Source organism: Helianthus annuus, chromosome 1, assembly GCF_002127325.2.
Source record: "Helianthus annuus cultivar XRQ/B chromosome 1, HanXRQr2.0-SUNRISE, whole genome shotgun sequence".
Lineage (NCBI taxonomy): Eukaryota > Viridiplantae > Streptophyta > Magnoliopsida > Asterales > Asteraceae > Helianthus > Helianthus annuus.
The window spans coordinates 102,691,095-102,717,827 of record NC_035433.2 but is presented as its reverse complement, the minus strand read 5'-3'; the positions used below and the strand labels follow the sequence as shown (position 1 = coordinate 102,717,827).

The following is a 26,733-nucleotide window of genomic DNA, read 5'->3' as shown; positions in this document are numbered from 1 at the left end:
GTCACTTCCCTTAGCTTGACTGTATTCCACCATTCTAACGCTTCTTCCTTGAAAAGGTGGGATGCATACATTACCTTGTCTTCTTCTGGACGCTTACTTATTTTAATCACAGCTTCGGTCTTTTCCAACCAACGGAGTGCGACAGTCGCTCCTTCATTGCCTGCGAATTCGACTGGCTTACAGGCGAGAAATTCTTTGTAAGTGCAACCAGTCGTTGCCACTTTCATTTTCTTAAGTAATGGGGCTTGAACCACATTATTATTGAAATTATCGTCATGGGTGCGTTTGCTATGGTTGGTTTGGGACGGTTCAACTGGATTCTTAATAGCAGCGACGATTGCCGGAATAGCATTGACTATTCCCTGAGCAACGATATTTTCTATATCTTGTATATTAAGAAAATGGTCTTCATTATTGGGTTCAGATGGGTTAACTTCATTTGCCGGTTGGTTTATTGCGTTTTCCATCTGAATAATTAACAATATGTATATAAATTATTGTCACAAAATGGATAGCAACTAAACACAATAGGGCAATCACAAACACAATTAAGTCAACACATGTAGCCAAAATCGTCGACATTGCGACATTTATATTTTTATATATTACTATGCATCCGTACAAGCCAGATATTTTACAAATGTTTTATTTTATGATTATTACACAATATTATACATTATTTTATAGGTGATATATATATATATATATATATTCACAAATTATTATTATACAAAACATTTAACTTTGGTTAACTGGTCCTTCAAAAACGACGCTCCCTCTCGTCGTACTTCCACGTGATGTTTTCTCTCACTTCACGAATCCGATTTCCCGCATCCACCAGTTCCTCGTCGTAGCGGCGTAGTTCATCAACATTCTCCGGGTTCATGGGTCGAAAAGGAGCAGGTTTAGGTTCAAACTAGGGAAAGTACACATTTGGATTATTCATGAAGTTCTGGAAGTGCCAGTCACTGGTCCACCATTCTTCCAACGGCCCTGTAAAAGGTTGTGGATTGACAATTGGGTTTGGAATAGCAGGTTCCAAATAGATAGGAAGTTCGGATTGGGTGGGGAAATTGAAAAGGGTTTCATCAGCAGGTCCGATGAGGTCACACTTTGCAAGTTTTCTATCCAGTTCTTCCCAAGGTGGCAACTCCTGGGCTTGACCAAAGCTCTCCCCTACTTCCTTTCCTTTTCCCTTTGGATCCTCTGTCTTTTTCACCTTTTGGGCAGCGGGCTTCTTCTTTCGTCCTCGTTTCCAGTCTAGAAGTCTTCTTCTCTTTTTGGGTTTTGGTTTCTCCATGGGCTGGGCCTGAAAGACTAGTGGTTCTTCGGTGTCAGCCTGATAATCGGACTAGGTTCCTGTTGTATCCATATCAGTTGCATGGATTGTGAAATTTCGGAGGGCTTCCGATTGTTCATTCATGCTGTTAGCACACATGAAGAAACACAAAAAAATCCAAATTAAGATTTTTATTTATTGTAATTTTAATTTTCACAGAATCACAAAATGGCAAATTGGAGACTTAAGTATTTTTCAAACACTTAATTGGCTTAAATCAGTGACTCTGATACCACCTTTTCTGTCACGGCCCCCGACCCGGTTTGCCTGGTCCGGAAGCCGCAGGACAGAAACCCGTGGTATTTGTCTTTATTTGGCAGCGCAAATTTTAACAGGATCGTTTAAATTGAAAAATACCCGATTATTTTATTATAAGTTTCGGGACAAACCCCGTTTATTTTACAATAAAGGAATTTCACTGGGAAATCCCCCGATTACAAAACATGTTTATTTATTTACTGAGCCACTTTATTCAAGCTGGAGTGCTACGCGGCACTATTTGTCACACCCCAACCGATGGCGGAATCATCGGGGCGCGGCACTAGGCGAATTAGATTGCTCAAGAGAATCCATAACAACTAAATTGCGACAGTATTTAATGCGTTCATTATCCCATACTAACAAACAATACATTCACATAGGTTATTAAAGATTTCTTGTCCTCTCGAACAATGAAAATCCAACAACATAGATTTTAGGTGAGTTTCTACACTTCCTAGCTTGATTTGATGTAGACTGCGACTAAACCTGCAACATACGTTAAAACAACATAAATACAAAAGTATTGGCGAGTATACAAGTTTTGATAGTAGCGAGAAATAGTTAAAAAGTGCTGCGAATTACCAAATACATAATGAGATACCTTAACATATATGCATACAAGACAGATACTACCAGCTAAGTCACTCGAGCTGCGATTGCGATTGCTATCATCCTAACTAGACCCCGTCGGGTGCAATAGTACTATACTAGTTAAGGCGGGACCTCGCGAGTATAAGTCCTAACACATATGTAACTAGCACCACGTGTAAATATGCATAACAGTTATTAGCAAGTGAAAACAGTTTGATTGGTTAATTCATTTTGATAACTTCGATTTAATAGAAACGTATGTTACACCCAAAATGCGATAAAAAGGGGTTCGAGTATACTCACAGTCGGTGCTCAGCAAGCAAACACAACTTGGTTGGATTGAAGGGAGCGCGTCTGAGGATAGCATGATTACAGATTGATAGCGTAAGCGTTGAATAGTGCGTTAAACGGTGTAAAGTGTCAAAGGTTCGGACAGTACTCCGATCAGATGGCAATCCGATCGGGTGGTCGGTCGATCGGGTGGCAATCCGATCGGGCGGCTGTTCGATCGGGCGGTGATCCGATCATCGAGACATTCCTCAAAGATAACAAGTTTCCAACAGGGTGGTCACTCGATCGGATGGCAAACGATCGGGTGGCACTCCGATGGAATTGCAGGCCTTGGAAATGCTAAGTGTTGAAGATCCAAATGTCATCCAATAGGTTGGTCACCCGATCGGGTGGCAACCCAATCGGGTGGCATTTCGTTTTACGTCCAGATCTTTAGAGGGTTTGAAAAATGACTAAGTGTGGGGCCTCAAGTGCAACCCGATCGGATTGCAGGTCGATCGGGTGGCAGTCCGATCGGGTGGCAGTCCGATCGGACGGCAGTCCGTCCCGCAATCTGATCATCTTGTAACTTGAGTATTTTGTTAAGTTTTGTGATTTGATCGAGACGGTATGACTACGAGCTAATCAATGGAACTCCACCAAGCCCAAGTCATCGGATCAGATGGGAATCACCCCGTCCGATCAATTAACTGTTCTAAACGGTCGTTCGTGTTCATCTCGCTTAGTCGGTCGTCTCGTTGACGGAAATCAGATCTCAAACCGACACATCACTAGCGAATGAGTAGAAGATCTGAATGAGCTCTGGTTCTATCTGTTTTTTGAGTAAAAAGTTAAGAAAGTTTGAAGAAAACCTTGAAAAACTTAGATTCGGCTTAGATCTAGGTGAGATTAGTGTTTATATACCGTTGAATCTATCAGATCTGGACTGTTCTTGATGAGATGTGGTCACACTTCATTGTTCCTAAGAATTCCATGATGACATCACCTTAGAACGGCTCAAATCCGAAGATTAAATGGTGAAAAAGTGAGATCTAATGGTGAAAAAGATGAAGGAGTGCGCGTTGATCATAGAAGTACACGATTTAGGGTGAAAACTTACAAGAATCACGAGAAATCGAGAGAAAATGGCGAGAAAGCGTCTGGTCGAGCGAGAACAGTCACATCAACTGTTGTTGATGTGACAAGTGGGGTATTTATAGGCAAGGAGGAGGAGGAGGGCGGTGTAGTAAATCGGATCGGATGGTTATCCGATTGAGTGGCACCTCGATCGGGTGGCCATCCGATCGAGCGGTCAGTCGATCGGTGGCATCCGGCGAGTTGTATTTCGGCGTTTCGTTTCGATCGTTAAGTGCTATGATAGTTTGGTTACACATTTTCATATATTTATTATAATTAGTCACGTTGGGTCGTATATACATATCTGTATTTCAAATCCTGCGATAATCGAGTTACGCGTGCCTGCGAGTGCGTTTTTGAGTATTGAGTTGCACTGCGACACATCACAGCTATCAAGGGGGGTAGAATTGGTCCTCACTTGACATCTTCGTGGTTGTCAGCAAGTACAATGTGATGTGATAGCGATAATGTATGCGAAATTATGCGATAACACTGTGATATAGCGATATATGCGATATAGGTACATTATGATCCGAATCTCTGGTGCTAGGCGCAACGAGTATAACGAGTAGTAACAACGCACGAATGTGCGGGTTGTTACACTATTCCTTGTTCACAGTAAATCACCTGAAACATGTTTAAAAAGATTTTTATCAGCGGGGAAATACTGGCGAGTCATTCAATTTGTACAAAAGACACATTGTCATAATATACAGTATTAAGAGCTATTACAATGTTTAGATCTACCAATTACCCAAACGGTATTTGTCACTCGACCGTATCTGTGACTATGGTTATATCACCCATTGGCTAACCCGTTGTCCAATGGTGACGGTTATCAAGTAATGTATACAAAACCCCACATACCGGCAGCAGTTGAAGAATACAAAGACTTAATCCCTGTAATTATAACTTTGAAAATAAATAAGGTTTTGGAAACAATTTGATAAAAAGAGAATGACTCACTTTGCAAGTTCATACGGACAGAGTCTGCCTACTGATTAAGCCTGGTAACCTAGTTAAATAATGCAAACGAAACTAGGTTAGTAACTCGATCCGATGGAACTGCAGGCCTTGGAAATGCTAAGTGTTGAAGATCCAAATGTCATCCAATAGGTTGGTCACTCGATCGGGTGGCAACCCGATCGGGTGGCATTTCGTTTGACGTCCAGATCTTTAGAGGGTTTGAAAAATGACTAAGTGTGGGGCCTCAAGTGCAACCCGATCAGATTGCAGGTCGATCGGGTGGCAGTCCGTCCTACAATCTGATCGTCTTGTAACTTGAGTATTTTGTTAAGTTTTGCGATTTGATCGAGACGGTATGACTACGAGCTAATCAATGGAACTCCACCAAGCCCAAGTCATCGGATCAGATGGGAATCACCCCATCCGATCAGTTAACTGTTCTGAACGGTCATTCGTGTTCATCTCGCTAAGCCGGTCGACTCGTTGACAGAAATCAGTTCTCAAACCGACACATCACTAGCGAATGAGTAGAAGATCTGAATGAGCTCTGGTTCTATCGGTTTTTGAGTAAAAAGTTAAGAAAGTTTGAAGAAAACCTTGAAAAACTTAGATTTGGCTTAGATCTAGCTGAGATTAGTGTTTATATACCGTTGAATCTAGCAGATCTGGACTGTTCTTGATGAGATGTAGTCACACTTCATTGTTCCTAAGAATTCCATGATGATATCACCTTAGAACGGCTCAAATCTGAAGATTTAACGGTGAGAAACTGAGATTTGATGGTGAAAAAGATGAAGGAGTGCGCGTTGATCATAGAAGTACAAGATTTAGGGTGAAACTTACAAGAATCGTGAGAAATCGGGCGAAAATGGCGAGAAAGCGTCTGGTCGAGCGAGAGCAGTCACATCAACTGTTGTTGATGTGACAAGTGGGGTATTTATAGGTAAGGAGGAGGAGGAGGGCGGTGCAGTGAATCGGATCGGACGGCTGTCCGATCGAGTGGCACCTCGATCGGGTGGCCATCCGAACGAGCGGTCAGTCCATCGGTGGCATCCAGCGAGTTGTATTTCGGCGTTTCGTTTCGATCGTTAAGCGCTGCGATAGTTTGGTTACACATTTTCATCCACATTTTCATATATTTATTATAATTAGTCACGTTGGGTCGTATATACATATCTATATTTCAAATCTTGCGATAATCGAGTTACGCGTGCCTGCGAGTGCGTTTTTGAGTATTGAGTTGCACTGCGACACATCACAACTATCAAGGAGGGTAGAATTGGTCCTCACTTGACATCTTCGTGGTTGTCAGCAAGTACAATGTGATGTGATAGTGATAAAGTATGCGAAATTATGCGATAACACTGCGATATAGCGATATATGCGCTATAGGTACATTATGATCCGAATCTCTGGTGCTAGGCGTAATGAGTATAACGAGTAGTAACAGCGCACGAACGTGCGGGTTGTTACACTATTCCTTGTTCACAGTAAATCACCTGAAACATTTTTAAAACGATTTTTATCAGCGGGGAAATACTGGCGAGTCATTCAATTTGTACAAAAGACACATTGTCATAATATACAGTATTAAGAGCTATTACAATGTTTATATCTACCAATTACCCAAACGGTATTTGTCACTCGACCGTATCTGTGACTATGGTTATATCACCCATTGGCTAACCCGTTGTCCAATGGTGACGGTTATCAAGTAATGTATACAAAACCCCACATACCGGCAACAGCTGAAGAATCCAAAGACTTAATCCCTGTAATTATAACTTTGAAAATAAATAAGGTTTTGGAAACAATTTGATAAAAAGAGAATGACTCACATTGCAAGTTTATACGGACAGAGTCTGCCTACTGATTAAGCCTGGTAACCTAGTTAAATAATGCAAACGAAACTAGGTTATTAACTTAATACAACAATTATGATAATCTCACGAAATCAAAACCCTCACGACGAATGACAAAGTATAGCCTGAGTTCAGGCAGCACTTAAACATCCATCGAATCAGTTTCAATCGATCAGACATTGTATCGTAGGCGTGATCGAGTTATTACCCTATTATCGTAGCAGCGTCTCGACACTAAAACGTATTATTTTTAGCAGAAAGGAAGCAGTTTTGAAAGAAATTTTCGACAGTTTTGAACTACCCATGCACGTCCCTTTTATAGTTGAGTTTTGACTTCTTCGCGGCCCGCGTAACCCTGAAGGGCAATCCTTCGCGGCCCGCGAGGGCCACCCTAGCTACGGCTAGGGCTGCTGTGTCAACCCCTAGACCTGCCACGTGTGCGACACGTGGCCCTAAAGCTTATTCGGCGATCTGCAGAGCTGTCGCGCCCTGCGTAGACTTTACTTAAGTCCTTCGCGGCCCGCGACCAAGTGATAAACTTTGATTTTCTTGATTTTTCATAAAGATTTGGGTTTTAGGGGTCCGAGTTTTTACTTACGGAGTGTTTTAGGGCATTTTCGTGCAGGTCCTTACATAAACCGATACAATCGATACTGAAATCATGCCGCACTACGTGACGGAATTTTACAAGTTTACAGTAAATAGGAATAATGGATTTTAATAATCTCAACTATTGTCCGTTGGCCAGCAACGGTCCCAACTTCAAAAATTCCCACTGTGGTCTCATCTTTTCACATATTGGTCTTCAATGGATCCTGACTAACAGAACCCTAACGTCGTTAGTCTCTGGTCGCCGGAAAAACGTTTTTTGCCGGAAAACTCCATTTGGCCTGAAAACTCAGCATTTTCGGCTCAAACCTCTTTGTAACCTTATTACGCACCTTTAGGAACCTTTTATAGTAAAAAGTCTCAATTATTAAGGTCACCAGAAAAACTCCTTTTTGTCAGAAAACTTCTTTTTGGCCGGAAAACTCAACTTTTTAGCAAGAAAACCCAAAGTTTTCATCCCATACCTGTTTGTAATCATAGATCGGACCTTTAGGATGAGTTCAAATAAAGAATCATTAGATAAATCTCGAGAAAAGTTTAAGAATAACAAAAAAGAGAGAAAGATAGAAGAAAACCCAAAGAACATAAAATAGAATTATCACAAGGGCAAAAAGACAAATAGAGAAAGAAGAAAAAGAAAGTTAGAGAGTATCTAGAGAAAATTTTGTTCTCGGATACAATAGTTGATTCAGATACTAGTTTTGAAGAATCGTTTTACTCTCCAAAGAAAGATCAGTCAAGTAAAACGAGTTCATCAGATACAAATCTAATGACCGAAGAGAGAACAGTGGAGAAGAGAATTGTTCATCAAACATAGAAAGTTAGATTTTCAGATGAAATATCTATCAAATTGTTTGATGATAAAAGAGATTGTGAATGGACTGTTGTTACTATTACTAATGAATTTGGTAAACCTAAATCCAGAATGGATTGGGTTCCAATTCAAAACTAATTAAAGTTCATTTACATGTGCAGGATAACCAAGCTTCAAGCAAACGTCTATTCAGAAGCAGTGGTTGTTCGTGCAAAATTTGAAGAAATGAATAATGGTGTTCCACGCAAACAAAATGGTAGTCTCGCGTTCACATTCGTAAAAAAAATCGTGTAACATGGAAGATTTTTTATTTTCGATTTCGAAAATATGTTTCCAATTTTTGGGGGAGAAAAAATTTAAAACTGTCAAAAACCAAAATTTTCGTAAAATTGAAAAACTTCATTTGAAAATCATTTCAGATAGATAAAAATTAAAAAATGAGCTAAAAACAATAGAAAATCTCAAAAATGTCAAAAACTTTGAAAAAAGAAAAATGAGATTACTTGTGCAAAAAGAGGAAATGATACTACATCATTAGACTATCAATGCAAGCTAAAGATATGTAGGGGGTGTTTGGTGTTGCGTTTACAAAATAGATTATGCGTTTTCAAAATAGATTGTGCGTTTTCAAAACTCGTTTTGAAAAAACATGTAGGTACATGCTTCTCCAAAACTGCGTTTTGGAGGCAGATAATCACCTTTTCATCCAAAAACCTTTTTAGATTATTTATGTTTTACAAACGCAATAATCAAATAATCACTTCAAAACATAATTGTAACGCCTCGCGTTTTTTATACCTCTTATTCCTAGCAAGTCTCATCATACTTCTTACCTATTGACACTTGTACTGTCACACGCCAACCGATGGCGGAAATATCGGGGCGTGGCACTAGGCGAACCAGATTGCTCAAGAGATCCATAACAACTAAATGTTACCAATATTTTTAAGGTCAATTGTCCCATACCAATCAACAAATATTCTACAAATAAATATTATAGATAACGAGTTTCTCTCAAACAAAACACGTCCGACAACCTAGATTTTCTATTTGATGTAGTTTCTAGACTGCCTATCTTGATTCCACAAAAGATTAGCATAGCGTCCTATCAACCTGTCACATACGTTAAAATAAAGTCAATACATAAAATGTAAAGGTGAGTACACAAGTTTAAGTAGCATATAGTATAGCGAAAGCGTTTACGCTAACCAACATGTAACACGTAGAATTGTGAATCAAGTAAGCTATCGACAATGACATATGCAACCGACATGACTGCGAGTGTAGAATGCGCAACACATTATCACCACTGTGACCATGTGAAGTAAAACCCTTAACAACCCCTGTCCATGACAGGTGCTGAGTCCAAACAATAGTACTATCGTTGCTAAGGTGTCAGGCAACAATCACTGTGTAAACATAACATACAAGCATTCATCGAATCATGTATAACATGCAAGAGCGGTTAGCGTTTATAAAAGAGTTGCGTTGTGTGTTGATGTGTTTTGATATAGATAACGTATGTAACACCCAAAAGTGCGTTAAGCGAAAAAAGGGTTCGAGTATACACACAGTATGTGTTTAATAGATAAACACAATCTTGTATTGGATTGAAGGGAGCGCGTGGAGTTAGCCTGAGCATAGAACACTAGCATAAGCGTTGAACAACGTGTAAACAGTGCGTCGGATGAGATAAGTGTCGAATGGTTCGGGATAGTGACGATGAAGAAAACACCAAAAACAATGCTTCGGGATGAAGAAAGTGAAAATGAAGTATTTTCTGCTACGTCTGATAGAGAATGAGCTGAAAAAAGTACTGCTGACACAGCCGAGATTGCTGAAAACATTGAAACAAAAGCTTTCGGGGTTACAGGTGGGGGAGTAGATGATGATGAGACTAAAAGTAACAGTGGCATTGATATTACTAAGATGGCTCCTACAACACATGATCAAAGAGCTAAATTTTAAAAGAGGAGCAAGAGACAGAAAAGGGCAACAGATAGTGACGATGAACCATATGTGCCTTCTGATCCTGAAACAGTTAAGAAACCATCAAAGAGACAAAAGAGCAAAGCTGCTACCCGATGGCGGAAACATCAGGGCGCGACACTAAGCGTTCAGATTGTTCACGAGATTCCATAACACTAATAGTTTCGATATAGATTAAATAAGTTTCATGCAAAATTTGTCTAAAACATCAACCCAAAACTGAGTATCAAATACAACACAAAACATTGTTTCAAGTTTGATAGATTAAACTAGGCGAGTTTCTAAGCATCAATCCTAGCTTGTTTCACTTGTTTCCATAGCATCCTATCAGCCTGCAACATGTATTAAAATAAAGTCAGTACAAAAATGTACCGGCGAGTACACAAGTTTGAGTATATAGCATATAGATTAAAAAGACTCATATCCATCATGTAAATGATAACAAAATAGTTTCAGCCATGCTAGTGTTCGCAGTCCAAGTGATAGCCCAAGTGTCCCGATGCTTTGGTGTTTTCCCAAGACTCAAGGAACACTAGAATCCTCCTAACAATACCCCCAAGAATAACGGGGAGGTGCATCTTCCTATAGCGCTACTATTGTTAAGGCGGAACTACACACTCTGGATTAAACGTTCACATAACATAAAGAATCAAGAATCACAAGTTTCACATACACATAGGATAGAGTTTAGATTCCAAAGTATCAAGTTTCATAGTTTAATAGAATACATGTTGCATCCCAAAGTTTAAAACAAAAAGGGATCGAGTATACTCACAGTGATTTCTTAACAGTTTAACTGTTATTGGATCAAAGGGAGCTCTTTAGGGTTAGCCTGATTAGATTACAACAGATAAGAATAACGAGATTGCGCAAAGTGTCAGATCAGTCACTGGATCGGATGGCTGTTCCGTCCGATCGGATTGCCATTCGATAGAGATGACTTAGGTCCATCCGATCGGATGGTCATCCGTACGGATGGCCATTCGATCGAATGGTCGTTCGATCCAAGTGTTGAGATTCCAAATGTTTAGCCAAGTGTTCAAATTAGGTTACTTCGATCGGATGGTCATCCGATCGGACGGCAGTGCGATTGGATTGCCATTCGATTATGGAAGTTTCCAAAGTTTCAAAGTGTCAAAGCTTCTAATTAAAAAAGATTCTAAGTGTTTAAGGGTCATGAGGCATATACCACTCCGATCGGATGGTCGTCCGATCGGATTGCCATTCAATTGGGAGGGCCTTGTCCCATTCACACTTTTGTAAAGTTTCTATTTTCGAGTTTACCTGAGACGACATGGTACGTATTGAGACAACGGTAAACACATCATTGTTCAGCCGGTCTAATCGGATGTGAATCACCCCAGTCCAATCGGTCGTCTGTTCGTGACGGTGCTTATGTCGGAATCCGTACTCCGGTCATCTTCTCCGACAACAATCCATTTCCAAACCAACTCCAGACTAATCATCAAGTCTATAGTCCGTTCGGGTCCGGATTCCACCGTTCTAAGTACAAGTTTAAGAAAAGATGAAGAAAAACATAAGTTTTAGCTGAAAAGTTTAGATTTAGTAAAGATTCGGTGAAAAGATGCATGAAGTTCCTTAGATCTGAGCTAGATCTTGACTGGAATGACATCACACAACAGTTTGGTACAAACCGCCATGATGACGTCACCTTCAAGAGCTCAAATCTCAGAGATTTCATGGTGAAAAGTGTGATTTCAAAGGAGAATCACATAGAGAATAGTGTATAGATCAAAGACGTACAAGAATCTAGTGTAAAACGTAACGAAATCGTCGAGAAATGGAAGAAAAGGGCTTGAGAGTTAGAGGGCATGCGTTCTGATCGAATGAGGCTGTCACATCAGTGAGAATGATGTGACAAGCCTATTTATAGTGTCAGAGAGGGAGTGTAAGGCGGTGTGCAGCGGATCGGATGGCACTTCGATCGAGTGGCCCTCCGATCGGATGGTCATCCGATCAGATTGCCATTCGGTCAATCCCATCCTTTCCGCGTTCCCGTCTTTGGTTCGTTTTGCGAGTTAGATTAAGCGTTGCATTGCGTATTATTGGGTAATACTATCACATAACTAGATTACATTATTAACACAAAAGTTTCCAAGTTTCATAGTTTCCGCCAGTGACAAGTCTCCAGTCTCTCGTTCAACCAAGTCTCAAGTTTCACGAGTCTCAAGAGTCAAGCACCAAAGTATTAAGTATCAAGAATCATAGTTTCCAAGTATCAAGAATCATAGTTTCCCAAGTATCAAGTATCAAGAATCATAGTTTCATAGTATTAAGAATCAAGTGTCTAGAGTTAAGCATCAAGAATCAATTATCTAGAATTAAGTATCAAGTCTCATAGCATTAAGCATCAAGAATCGAGATTCAAGTACCAAAAGAGTCAAGATTACATAATATAGGGGCCAAAAATGACAATAGCCATAAGTTCAGGGACGCAGGCGTTACACTACTAGTGTAAAGAAAACAGGGTCTATAATGATAAAGAAAGAACGAAAGAGAACTGCAGAGCCTATCAAGGAAACGATAACTGTTGAACCAGTAGTTACATCTACAAGTGCACCAACTTTTGAAGTTGAAGTTGAGAATGTTATTCCTATTCGAACACCAACGACATCACAACCAACACCAACTACTCCTGTACAACCAATCTCTCCTCAACCTCAACCTCAATCGAATCCAAGATCGAGATCTACACCTCGACAACAACCTGGTTCTTCTTACAACTTATTCGATGATGATCTTCCTTTTCCTAATATTGACACGATGAATTTGGATTTTCTAAATGATCCAAATGATAAAAAGACAAAGGAACTAGAAAGCAAAGTAAATAAGCTAGAGAGTGAAGCAGTTCAAATGGAAGATGTGATAGCAAGTCTTGTATCAGAGAATGAAAGGTTGAGAAAGAGATCAAGCGATTTAGAAGCTGATAAGAAAATGAAAGATAAAAAGATTGATATTTTGTACAAAGTGCTGGAAAAGAAATTGGGAATTGATTTTGAAGCAGAATTCAATCGAATAGAAATTGAAGAAGCTGAAGTTAGATCTGACAAAAGGGCACGAAAAGCTGCTGCTGAATCAGAGGTTGCTAATGCTGATAAAGGGAAGGAAAAAGGTTGATGTTATTCCAGAAATTAGACCTGAACCTGAAACAGAACCTGAATTTGAACCAGTAGATATCATAATATTCGTTCTCATTGGTGAAGTTTACGATGTACCATATGAGACAGAGAAAGAAAAAGAAGATGATGATAAAGAAGACGATGATAAAGAAGACGATGATAAAGAAGACGATGTAGATGTGGATATTGAAGGTTCTGATCATGATGGTGATGATAAAGGTGATGACAATGATGATGATAATCTGGGTGGTATTGGTTTATTGGTGTATGAGGGGAGACTAACTAAAGATAATGTTCAGTATGAGTATATGAACGACGATGAAAATGAAGAGGATGCTGACAGAGAGGGGGATATGGTAATGATCCCGTGAACAATGATGATACTTCAGGATTCTTCACAGACGTTGTTCCTCTAACGGCTATTCCTGAAAGTAACAAAAAACGATTTATCTTTGCCATGATTTAGAAGACGGTGAATTCATTCACAACTATACTAAAGAGGAAATTGCAAAGAGGATGGGCATGATGAAAACTCATTCGAGTTTGATTTCGAGGAAGAATTGAACAGTATTAACATTGCAAAGCCTGATGATTACGTATTCAACTACATTCCAGAGGCTGATAATTATGATAATGTTGTCGTGGAATATGATTCAGACGACGAGATCACAAAATATTCTGGTGAAGGAACTGATGATTTCCCAACTTTCCAAGAAATGTTTGATGAAGAAACTCAGAATTTGTTGAAAAGAAAAATAGAAGAAACGACCAAAGATGGTGTGTCTCCGAGGCTAAGCAAAGATGAGATTAGAGAAGCTCGGAAGACTTGGTTTAAACTGATGGCAAAAGAAAGAAAGTTCAGAAGACCATTGGCGTTTTTCACAAGAAATCCAGACGTATCACTTGGAGATATTAATAGCTGGGGCTAGATTCCAAAGCTAAACGTGTTTGGAATTAAACAAGATTCGGAGTTCAATACTTTTGATATTTATCTGATATTAAAACTCTGCCGTGGTGGGATGTGCAGGAGTTGTGCCAAACAAAGTGCATTAATTTCCAGATGAAACCAGGAGATCAAAAGTTGTGGAGGCTTATCAGATTTGAAGCACGAAATAACTTTCCGAACTGGAACCACATTATCCAAAGAAGATTACAAAGATTGATCCTGTTTCACAAATTCCTGATATGACTCTAATTGTTAAACGTCCTCAAGCCATGAAGAACATGCCACTGATGAAGTTGGAACAAGATTTTCATGGAGATATTAAATGGTGGGAATGTGATCGAGAGACGGGTGAAACGGTGATTGTATTGAAATCTGAAGGTATTTGGAGGGTGATAAGGATTCTAGATCCAATGTGGCGGGTGAAATTATCAGAGAAAGATATTGAATGTTTGTACTACAACAAAATATGTTATGAAGTGCAAGACAAAGTACAAGCCATGCAGTATCAAAATGTCATCAGAATCTGTTATGCTTACGAGATTAATTCTGAAAAGATGTGGGAAACGAAATAGAGAGAGATAGAAAGAAAGGAGTTTCTGAAAGATTTAAAGAACGAGGAAAGGATTAATTCTGGTTGTAAACGTTTGAACAATTAATGAAAACATTTCAAATTAATTGAATGGCTAAAAGTCCATAAAGAACACGTTCTGGGCGAAAAAAACTAGTTGGCTGGACCTATCAGAGCAGCCGGGTTATATCCAAATCCCACTATAAATATATAAGAAAATTTGGATTTTAATAATTATAACTTTGACCTATTACCCGAGATTAATTCCAACTTATGAAATGTTTACCAACAATTTCAAATTTAAACATATTTTTCTTTAGTGATCTCATACTAACCGAAAGTTAACCCTATCCGTTTTTACTAACGTAAAAATATCAGGTTGTCCAAGTGATTTACTTCCACAACTAACCATTTGTAAAAGTTTAACCAACCCATCGGTTTCTCTAATTATGATATAGGTTGTTGTTCCTTGCAAGAGTATATTAAAATAGACATAAAATGTTTTCACGATCGGAGAACTAGACATGAAATTAGTCCGATAAAAATCTATTTAATCGTTTCCCATTCACTAGTGCCTGTTTTCAAATTTATGTATTTTCTTCTTGCAAAATCTTAAATTTTTGATTCATATAACTCGAGAATTCGTATTTTATTTATTTAAGTTTTAATTGTTTATCAAAGTTGTAAAGTCATACCAAAATATAAATAAGTTTCAGATTTTGTTTTAAATTGAGTTAAATGCCGTTTTAGTCTCTATAGTTTAGGTCATTTTGTGAATTTAATCCAAAGATTTCATTTTTTGTCTGTGGGTCATAAAATGTTTCACCGTTGCCATTTTAGCCTACTGGGTTAACATTATCCATTTTTAAGAAAAGAAATTCGGCCATTAAGTTAACAGAATTACATGTAAAATGACTAAATTTCCCTTCTCGTTAACAGAAAAAACGGATGAAGTTAATCCAGTAGACTAAACTGGTAATGGTGAAATCTTTTTAGACCCACAAGTACAACAAACGAAAAATAAAAGCTTTGAACTAATATGGCAAAATAGCCTTAAACACATGGACTAAAATGACATTTAACTATTTTAAATTTAATGTAACTTATAACATTATCCGTAGGGGTGCAAACGAGCCGAGCTACTTGCGAGCTCGGCTCGAAAAAAAGCTCGAACGAGGCGAGCTTAAATGAGCTCGAGCTCGAGCCCGAGCCTAAAAACAAGCTCGTTTAGTAAACGAGCCCGAGCCCGAGCTTCGCTTATCGAGCTCGAGCCGGCTCACGAGCCTAATCGAGCTTTCTGTTTATATATTTTTCTATTAATATATTAAACATATATTTATATAATAATAATTACCATTTATATAAATATAAAAAAATAACTAAATTATATGTATAATAATAATTATAATTAATATAAATTAGTTAATAAATACTAATCGAGTCGAGCCCGAGCCGAGCTCGAGTTTGAAAAATTACATTCGAATCGAGCTCGAGCTTCAGAAATAAAGCTCGAATCGAGCTGAGCTCGAGCTTTCATATGTTAAACGAGTTCGAGCTCGAGTCTGGTCGAGCTCGGGCTCGACTCGGCTCGTTTGCACCCCTAATTATTCGTTTCTTAAATCCAGTTCAACCCGTCTAACCAATTATTCGTTTCTTAAATCGAGTTCAACCAGTAAATGATCATTTCGCCGCCTGTTCAAGTTCTGAAATAACGAAGCCGTCTAGTGTCCGTATAAAACGACGTCGAATTGTAAACGGTAAACGTGCTAGTTGACTGGACTGAACTGAACCTAACCGAATCATAGCTTCCGGGTCATATCCAGATCCGGGTACGTAACATAACGTCATATCTATTTAGTTAGGGTTTCCCTGCTCGCAGCGTGAAAATGGCGTCTTTTGGATCAATTAGGTCTGCAATATTCGACAGAGAAGAAAAGAAACAGTGCGATTCACACCTTTTGCTATCAAATCGTTTACAATCTTCCTGTTTATAACGTGAATTTAACCTCACAATCTTCGTTTTTTTTGCAGGCAATATCAAGCTCACATATTAGGGCTCAACGCATACGATCGCCACAAAAAGTTCCTCAAAGAGTACGGTTAGTTTCTGAATTCATTCAATTGTTAGTTTTTTTTTCAAATGTAAGCACAGTTTTCGATGTAATTGATTGATTTATATGTATTTGATGCGTAGGTTTTGGTTTTTAGGGTTTAACTGCGTTTATGTGGTTGAATTTGAACTTGTTGTGTGATTATGAATTGTTTGATTTGGATATCAAGGAAGTGTGCAAATAGTGAGCAGTTTATTTGCCAAAACTTGATGTTCTAAAGTAAATGGACTTGAACGATGAACAATTCCCGCCGCATAAGTGAAGGTAGGGGGCTACAGTCATTCATACATTTGTTTTTGGCATTACTAATTAGTTTATTGCGGTTGTGTACATATGTGTCGAAAAAGCGCATTGTTTCAGTTTTACATTGTTCAATTAAAAAACCATTCTTAATGTGTTATGATTCAATTTGGAGACATGGTTTATCTTAGCATTTTGTCATTTTTCTCCATTTGTGTTGTATTCTGTAGATTGCTTAGTGACTTAGTGTGTTATCCTAATCGAAAAATATACATACTTCTGTTGATATGGAAGCCTTTAACTTTTCTTAGTTGGCTGATGTGTCTGTTTCGTTTTAAACCTTTAACATTTCTTCTGTTGCAATATATTTTCATGTGTGGAAACTTGTTTCTTTGCAGTTGGGTTTTATGGGGGAGATAGGCAAAAAGAAGAAAAGTTACCTATCAAAACTGATCAAGACACACTTAGAGATGGTTATCGGTATGTTCATCTGCTCTATCTGTGTTCCTTCTGTCTCTACGCATAGTCATTTACATTCTTTTCTCTCCTTTTATTAAGGTCATTTGCTTTTTTTAGTTTTCTCTATATAAAGTTGTCCCTTCAGTAAAAGGTGTATAGCGATGTTTCATATATCATTGTTTAATAGTAGTATATTTTTGGTGAGGTTTTCCTCGGAATATTTTAAGAACACAATTAGAATCCAAATGCAGTCGTTAACAGTTAGTCATTTATTATTAGAATGATTATTTATTATTCAGTTTGCTTTCTACAGACTTCAAATATGGTTAATATTTGCGGTGTTAACGGTGTTTTGCATTTGGAATTCTAATATTTCATTTGTCTTTTGATCTGTGTAACTAATAAAATTGCTCTTTGTTAATATGAAGAAAAGCTTATACTTTTTTGTTTGTTTGTTCGAAGGTTCATACGTTCAGAGGAAGATGATATGGATACTTCATGGGAACAAAGGCTGGTGAAGCGTTACTATGATAAGCTTTTTAAAGAGTATCCTTTGTTGTATTGTAGAAGTATTATGTATGCTGTTCAAACTATTTACTTTTAAGCTGTTGTTGGATTATAATTCATCGTTAAAGGCCGAAGTTATTTTGACCATAGTTGTTAAAAGCCATCGCCTCTTGCGCCTAGGCCCATTTTTATGGCAAGGCGAGACAATTGCGCTTTAAGTCTCCAGGTGAAGGTTCAAGCGCACATTCCGGCGAGATTCCTAGATTCCAGAGAGTTTCCGGAAAAATTATTTAAATTCCGGCTAGATTCCAGCCAAATTTCTACTGTTATCTAAGGAAAACTACTGTTCTACACTAATACACTAACATTTTAGAACTTCTGGTACTAAATAGATGATATTAAATGTTACATAATAGCTTTTGTTTATTTTATTTGAAGAATACTACTATTTTTCTAATACATAATATATTTTTAATTTTTTTCATTGTGCGCTTCTTTTTTCTTAGGCCCTCGCTTTTTTGCGCTTTGCACCTAGGCCCCATGCGAGGCCTATGATTTTGACTATGATTTTGAGTGCTCCTTGCGCCTTTAATAACTATGATTTTGACATTTTCTTTAACCCTTTTTAAAGATATTGTATTGCTGACATGTCACAATATAAGACAGGCAAGGTATGCTCTTGAGTAGCCATTACATTTCACTTTGATGTTGCTCACATTAAAGTTACAACCAAATAACTAATACACATGTACTCTTGTACATTATAACATGCTTTATTGGACGGATTTACCGTAACTATTTGCTTACTCTCAGGTTGGATTGAGGTGGAGAACCGAGAAAGAAGTAATATCTGGAAAAGGTACTTTTGATACTCTGGTTATATGATCTTTGCTTGTTATTTATAACGAGAAAATGATACCCACGCATTGCGGCGGGATCGTACGTGTTACGGGCATTGTGACAACATGGTTAAGACTTAAGTACATTAAAAGAACACATCGAAACATACATAAGAATGAACATTATGTCTCGCACTTTGCGACGCAAAATTAGCTTACATTGAAAAGATAAAATCGTTTAAAAAGTTAGTAACAAAGAAAAAGAATTTAAGCAAAGTAATATAAAAAGGTGATTTAAAAATAGTAATATAGAAAAAAGAAAAAGAAAAAAAATCTCATTTTGATCTCTCGATAATTCAAACCTGTGTCCACGCGGCTTCATTCAACAGACCCGCCAATTACCAGTGAACTAAAGATATGTAAATATCAAACGGTTGATTTGTTTGCTATTTGTGCATATGGCTTCTATCAAATGGTTGTTTTGTTCGTGGGCTTGTCTTAAAACCATAGATCCATGTAGAACCACAAATTATATAATACATACTCCTTTAGCAAAGTTGGTGGTGGCACCTATAGAGAGGATTAAAATATGATTTAGTGAATTAGATCCCTACAAAAAGATAATCAGATAAGGCATGGTAGATGAGATGTAGGAAAGTGAAGAACTTGATAACAAACTGTTTCATCAGGATACACTAGAAGGTTATGTAATGCCATTCAAGATGGGTAATGCTGTCTGATAATGAAATTGTGCCATCGTACTATGCGAGACCTAGTTCTAATTACTAATCTAACTTTAGTAGTTTAGTTCAATGTGTAACCTCTATTTACCTAACTTCGTTGTAAATTATGTCGTTTATTTTTTAAGAAGTTTACGAAAATGTCGATTGCTGATGATGTTACCGGAGTATGTAACGGAGTTTTAACTTTTTGGTCTTGATTGTCAGGGCAGTTTGTATGTGGTAACAAACACTGCAATGAAAAAGAAGGGTTAGCAAGCTACGAGGCAAGTGTGTAAAATGGTTATATTTGAAAACAGTTGGCTTTATCCGGTTCAAGCTTCATCTTTTTTGTTAACCATATGATGCTTGTTGATCAATAATGAGTTATTGTTTTTTTACAGGTGAATTTTGCCTATTTTGAAGCTGGAGAGAACAAGCAGGCTCTGGTGAAATTAGTAACTTGTGAGAGGTTTGATAACAACTATCACTTGTTTCTTAGTTGCTTTTATACATCTTTCAAAATTATTAATGGCTCTTTGAAATTTCAGTTCTTAAGTACTTTGACATCTGTTATTTGCATTTCAGATGTGCAAAGAAACTTCTTTACAGAAAATTGAAGGAAAAGGAAAATGAACAAGAGAAAAAACGAGAAAAAGAAGAGCACCGAAAGAAGAAAAGGTATGTCATGTTCCTCTATTTTCCTAAATTTTTTCCCTCGTTAGAGCAGTTGCTATTTTACCATGATTATGGTTTTACAATATACTCTGGTATCTTGTAAAATTTTCAGAGAAAGGGAGGAAATTGATGATACAAGCAAGGATTATGAGAAGCGCAAAGGTTAGTGATTTATACCTAGGGACGTTCGATACAAAATCAATTTTAAGTTTAGAACCGCGAGAACTGCATAAACGCTTTTATCCTGTCTTAACTTTATGTCTCGGGCTACCTACCTCTCCCCTCTCTCTTGTTAACTCCGAAAAGCACTGGTTACAGGTGTATTATACGATTCTCGCAGCTCTCTACTTAAAAGTGCCCCTATATAGATATACACATTTAAGTTTAGAGCTTTCCATTATGTGTCACTTGCGAATGCTGGCCGTGTGTAGTGATAGATGTTACTGGAGATGCAATATGCGAGATGTGTAAAATGCACAAAACCTTATAAAGAGTTAATATTACTATTGAAATACAATACCTTTTGTAATCGTAATCGTAGCGGAGACAATAATTGTTTATAAAAGATTAACTGTTTCTTCGTCAACCCAACCTGACTTGACCTGCGCCCGCTTTACAGTCGGTTTTTGTTTTTGTATGACAGCCTAACGTTTTGATTGTCAATTTTGTAGGAAAAAAGTCGTCCGCAGCAGGTGATGGGGAAGCCGATGGAGTGGATAATTTTGATCGGTATCTCCAAGGAATGTTCCTTTAAACATTTGCTTTGTTACTTAAAATAATGTAAGAAAATTGTAAAGTAAATAATCTAGGTTTTTTAGGGGTCGATTTAAACGAGATTTATGTTGTGTGGTCAAAGTGGATCCTTTTTAACTCTTGAAACTTTGGTTATAGAAACGAAAAAAACACAACAATTTTAATAGGTGATACTTTAGTAGGACGAGTTAGAGATCTATTGTAAGCAAATTCAACGTTGATGAACTTAACATCTTAGATTTTGATGCGGGAACGAATAGCAAAAAAAAGGCTCAAATAACTTGGTGACTGAAATCAAATGCTTAGTGAGCTCAAATAACTCGGTGATTAAAATCAAATGGTTAATAAGTTGAATGGTTCAAAGAAACCCCAAATGTGTTCTTTACAATAACTAATAACCCAAAGCTCTCTAAACAATTAACTAGGGGTGCAACAAAAACCCAACCATGATAATTTGGGTTATTTTTGGCCTCTTTTAAAAAGGGAATAATCAAATAAGTTAGAATGAGCTGGGGATTTAGTCAAGATGGGTTAGGATGTGTTTTAAAATACCAATCTAAATTTTAACATGGGTCAAGATGGGTTTTTAACTATCTAACCCTAAAACGCATCAGACTTCATGGAAACGGGATATCGGTTGTGTGACTTGTGTCGCTTTTGAATCCCCTTCGTGGATTCAACCCTTAACCAGCAGCCCCTCATCAACAACAGGTATGTTCGATTTTATACCTTTTTGTTCCTCTCCAATTCAGGTGATTTTTTACGTAAGTGTTTAGATCTTGTTTACTTCAGTTACATCTTGTGAAATTTGTCATCTTTCGGGTTGAATTGTCCAACAAAAATTATTCTTTTTGATCTGTTTGATAAAATGCCTCAGTGGAATATAAGTTAAAGTTTCATTAACAAAACTGTTTGATAAGTTGTAGTAGGCAAAACAAGAGTCTTTACAGTGATGTTTGAGTTGCATACAACAAGCAGCTTGCTTAGGTCAGATATGTTTTGTTTCAGGGATACTCTCAATTCCACAGTTTGTTAGGAAAAACATTCACCTACTTTATGCTTCTCAAAGTCCTTAGAACTCTATCTGATGTAATTTGCCCAAATAAATATTTCTACTGTTTTTTTCTGTAAATTATTGATGATTTTGGTGATCCGGATGAACTATTAGTCGAGTTACGGTTACGTGTGTTGCTAATTGTTTTTTCTAGAGTAGATCCAGTTTGTATGATGTTAATTGAGTATTTTATGTAAGATCTTATGATTTTCATGTTGTTTGTGAACTGAATTTAGGTTGTCTGTTGTGAATCGGAAGTGTTTGCGTTAGATCTGTGAGTTTTAGTTGTACTCAGATTAGAGCGTTTGTAGTTTTTGCTTTAGTTTAATCTACTGCAGTTTATTATGATTTTTAGTTGTTCAATTGCAGTAGATCTGAATATTAAGTAAATAGTGTAGGTTTAGCTCTTTAAGCAGTTTAAATAATTATAGCAAATACTATGTCGGTTTCAGTTCTTTACTTTCAGTTAGAGGCTTAGAGCACATGTTGTTGATTTCTATACTGAACCAACAACAGAGCATGCTCATATATACCGGGTCATGGTCAAAATGGGTTCGGTACCGGTACCCGGTACCAAATGAAGTTCATCGTGACGTACAATCCTCAAAAAACACTGAACCTTTTTTTTTAATTTTTTAATTTTTTTTTATTTTATTAATTTTTTGATTCTTTGATTTTTTAATTTTTTTATTTATTTATATTTTTAGCTTATCATGCCCAAATCCATCTTGACAAAAACCCATCTTGAACTAAACCCATCCTAACCCATTTCTTAATAAAGTCATCCTAACCCAAATCCATACCCATCCTAACTCATTACCCAAACCTGTCCAACCCACCCATTTTGCCACCCCTATAATTAACCATAGACCTTAATTACGGTGTAAGGGGTGCATGTCCATTAAGATTAGGCAAACTTTTCCACCACCCAATCATGTTGTGCCATGTAATTTCTCTCTCATTCTTGCCTATTGCCCAAAAAACATACGGGCTGCATGACTAAAATAAGATTAGGCAAACTAGTTTAAAAAAAAACATGTGATTGGTTGAGAAGTAGCGGGCCCCATCTTTATCCCCTCTCCCACACTTCACCGCATGCGGCATACTCTCCCCGAAAAACCCACCTCGATCGGCAAACTTGGTGATGGCGGTGGACATGCCGTGTGGCATGTGGGGTTGTCGAAGGCACCCCGCACACCCTTATAAAGTAGGAAACATAGTGCAGTTAGGACACAAAAAGATAAACTAGAAAATTATAATTCAAACAAATGATAAAATAATTCTAAATTCTAACTTTAGATTAGATATTTCTACATTACACTTCCATTTTTTGAAAAAAAGACCCAGTCTTGGAATTTTTCCTTTAGACCAAAGCTACATGGATCTAAAAGAATATTAACCTGATTCTTGTGCACTACTGTCATGAGCCACCCAAACAGTCCAACTTCACGGATTGTCTCGCTCGATTCTAGACTTGTATCATCTGGCTCGACTCTAGACTTGTATCATCTGGGTCGAATGGGGGCACTGGACCCTCTCCTGTTCACTATTGACTTCACTTTCTCAAATAGTTAAACCACAACTTGTGTCTTCGGTATAACAGGCTTCTCATAAGAGTTTAGTGGGATAAACCCATTTTGTATTTTGAGTAAACTTCAATTTTCGTCCCTATGATTTGCCTCGGTTAACATATTCAATCCCACCTTAACGCCTTGGGTCCCTGCCATTTCAATTGGTAGTACTCTCCGCCCATGGTCCTAATGCCCGTTACCTTCTCCGTAACTGTCCCCCACGTGAGGAGTAAGTTCGGTTCGGATGAGTATTTTTGTTTACAACGCTTCGACTACAAACATGTTCTTGTTCCTATCAACAAAACATCTCCTTTTTCTTCGTCTACAAGGGACGAAAACTACATCTAAATCTGTCGAGGAACCTTGATTCTCTTGATTTTTTTCTTTCAAGGATTTCTTCCACTGTCAACATATCTTTGACTTCCCTTGTATCTTTCCTCTTTTCCTTTTCAAGTGCATCTGCTTTAAACTTTTTGGCTGCGGATGTGTCAAGTCTCTTTTGAGCTTTCTTGACAAGAGGAGGAAGCTTTCTCATGCTGTCATTCTCCCCCTTTTTGGCATCATCGTTTGTGTATTTAGAGAGAGTGGGAGCCGTACCGGTGGTTTGAAGAAGATGGTCTCTGATGGCCTTAATCTCTGCTTCAGTATCAACGTACCTTGCATCCACCATGTTTCTGATAAGCTCCATTTGCATGTTATGAGTTGTATCAGTAGATTTCTTTTGAAGTTGTAGATACATGCTTGCATGTGTCCATATTTCGTTTGCACTTTCTGCATTTATGGGTGGAACTCTGGAGTTTTGTACCATAGTCTTCAACATATCTTTGATTGCATCTACTGATGACTCTAATTTTGTTATCCTCTCCATCAATTCATGATATCTCAACCCATCATCTAAGTTAATAGGATCATCTGAGTTCCCACCAGAATTAGTTGACCCCGAGAAGCTTTATTGCTAATATCCTTAGCAAAATCTTCCAAAATATTTGTGAGGACCGTTTCGGGCTCCCAAATGCTCCGACCGGTCAGAAAGTCTTCATATCTCGTGCGGAATCCGAGCATGAAGGTGACAAACACAAGAACAATCTAATTAAACTGGTTTCTATTTTTATCTGAAGGTACAAAACCGTGAAACCAAATGGACAGAGTTTCCCCTCTCAAGTCCACAAGAGTTCTAAATGACAAGACCCAACACCCCTATTTATAGGAGAGCCCACTCGCCCAAAGACTGGGACTTTATGCGCGAATGGGCCTGGGACGACTAGGCTTCCCTTTCGTACGAAAGCCCCTTTCATGTGACAGAGTATACATTACAAACCCCTCTTTTCTGATACGAAATCCTATACAATCAACTACGACTCAATACATTGACAACTATAGACATGATTGACGGAGGCAGTAGACACAATGCACTCACAAACTCCTCTTTGGATATTGCTGCAGACAATCTTTGTTTTGTCGTAGTCAATCTTCATTGTCTTCAGAGTCTTCAAAATCTTTGACATTTTTCTGTATCACAGACTCCCCCTATCTTCAGACTCCCTCTTGGATGTTCCATCACTTGTTTCATTTGACAATTCAGTTCCACGATCTTTTCCTGGTCTTTGAGCTTTATATCCATTTAACATTGTTTATCAAGCTCTCCCTAACTTTCAGCTTCATATCAATTCTTACTAAATTCAAATAAACATTTTAGATTGTGAAAATTTTCAAATCAAACATCATATTTGACTTAATTATCTAATTATCTACCAAGTTCAATTAAGGTCATTAATTTGGACTTAAGTGTCCCACCTCATAAATCATCTACCAAGTTAAACATGATCATTATCAATAACCCTCATAGACAATTAAGTCCAAATTAATGACCTTAATTATCTAATTATCTACCAAGTTCAAATTGATGACCTTGGATAACAATTTTAAACAACTTTAAATTTTTCATTTTCAAATTCAAGTTTCAAATTAATAAACTTGTGATTTTATCTAGACATGTTCAGCATATTTAGATTTTGAAATTCAGCTTTCCAACATCAGTTGTCGAAACATAAAGTGAAACAAAATCATTTTGTATTTTACAAACTTTATGCTAACACTCCTAACATCTTTTTATGATTTTATCTGTAATAAAATGTAATAACAACAATATATTTACTGACATATTTTTGTTGAGTTTGTGTCAGAGGATCAAATCAATTTTTGACAAATCATCAACACCGTTGATCTATTTAAACTGTAAGCTCTAAACAATTCACTTAGATTGTCAGTATACTGATCCACTTAAATTTTTACACAAACTTCATTTGATTTAAGATACGAGATTAATGTCTTAGGAACTAACTTAATCGTGTGTCCCACCTCATAATATACTCCCGTATCAAGATTCCCTGGATTCAGTCTTACATGTGAATATACCTAAATGATATCTGTATCATGGTTAGTGCGAGGCCTTGAGAGCTCAGGTTAGAACTACCGTTCAGACGGCTCGACTTAAGGTATGTTCCACTTAAGAATCTTTTGAACTACACTTGATATATCTTTCGATATTTTCAACTTTTATGCCGTTTTGGGGATTAAGCGCAAAAGTATTCTACAAGATCTAGGTCACTGCTGACGCAAAATCAGAAGATCTTGTATAATACCCCTGATATCAATAAGTATAAAGACCTAATATCTCAGAATCAAGCAATCTCTCAAACGAAATTTCGGAGTACTAAGTCCATATATCCGAGAGATGTTACCCACAAATTAAGAAAGTTTTTGATTTAGGTTTATATCTCCAAATCAATCTACTAAGCGTGTAAAAACCTACTGGCATATCATCAGTGAGACCATTTATCACTTTTTAGCTTTCCATTTCTTTAGCATGCCGTGATCGTCTACTGATGTACTATCATTTCCTCATTTTACACAAAACCTCTTTTATCTTTTTCATGTTTTTGAATTTTTAAAATTTTTTCTTACTCCCCCTAAAGTCCAAAACATTTTAAAGAAAATTTGATAAATCGATGTAGACAGCTTTATCTCGCCATCCGTTTCTGCTTTACATTCTTTGTTTTCTTTTTCACCCCTCATGATCACAAAACATTGATATTTTACATTTTGAAAAGCATTTTCAATTTTTGTGTTATCATGTTTGTTTATTCAGCCGTGAGGGTTCGGCGATTGACTTTTCAATTTTTCATAAAATTTAAATTTTCTCAAATAAAACCAGTCACTTCCTGTTTTTAACAGGATCTCTTCATGAGCCAGACTGCTCCGTTGCACATGCCATACTCGATTATTTGAACAGTGCAACCCAATCACTTCC

The 26,733-nt window shown here is 37.5% G+C and overlaps 2 protein-coding genes across 3 annotated transcripts; both read left to right on the top strand.

Moving 5' to 3' along the window:
- The first annotated feature begins 12,334 nt into the window (after positions 1–12,334).
- Positions 12,335–13,907, top strand: LOC110927392 (protein PFC0760c-like). Its single transcript, XM_022171077.1, has 3 exons — positions 12,335–12,971; positions 13,063–13,334; positions 13,494–13,907. Exons 1-3 carry the CDS (start codon positions 12,335–12,337, stop codon positions 13,905–13,907), a joined length of 1,323 nt encoding a protein of 440 aa, XP_022026769.1.
- A 2,288-nt stretch (positions 13,908–16,195) lies between these two features.
- Positions 16,196–21,023, top strand: LOC110872180 (protein FRA10AC1). Of its 2 annotated transcripts, XM_022120969.2 has the most exons (11): positions 16,196–16,434; positions 16,524–16,591; positions 17,242–17,323; positions 17,765–17,848; positions 18,441–18,480; positions 18,623–18,668; positions 19,596–19,654; positions 19,772–19,839; positions 19,956–20,048; positions 20,158–20,207; positions 20,717–21,023. In XM_022120969.2, exons 1-11 carry the CDS (start codon positions 16,379–16,381, stop codon positions 20,797–20,799), a joined length of 729 nt encoding a protein of 242 aa, XP_021976661.1. In that variant the 5' UTR covers positions 16,196–16,378; the 3' UTR covers positions 20,800–21,023. The 2 variants fall into 2 exon arrangements, with proteins under 2 accessions (XP_021976661.1, XP_021976668.1); XM_022120976.2 differs by lacking the exons at positions 16,196–16,434; positions 16,524–16,591 and adding an exon at positions 16,698–16,867.
- Positions 21,024–26,733: the final 5,710 nt, after the last annotated feature.

Coding starts and splice junctions, on each gene's coding strand:
- LOC110927392 (XM_022171077.1), top strand. CDS start 12,335: ATGATAAAGAAAGAACGAAAGAGAACTGCAGAGCCTATCAAGGAAACG. Junction 12,972..13,062: donor TGATAAAGGGAAGGAAAAAG/GTTGATGTTATT, acceptor TCATTGGTGAAG/TTTACGATGTACCATATGAG. Junction 13,335..13,493: donor CTGACAGAGAGGGGGATATG/GTAATGATCCCG, acceptor AATTGCAAAGAG/GATGGGCATGATGAAAACTC.
- LOC110872180 (XM_022120969.2), top strand. CDS start 16,379: ATGGCGTCTTTTGGATCAATTAGGTCTGCAATATTCGACAGAGAAGAA. Junction 16,435..16,523: donor GACAGAGAAGAAAAGAAACA/GTGCGATTCACA, acceptor TTTTTTTTGCAG/GCAATATCAAGCTCACATAT. Junction 17,849..18,440: donor TATGATAAGCTTTTTAAAGA/GTATCCTTTGTT, acceptor CCCTTTTTAAAG/ATATTGTATTGCTGACATGT.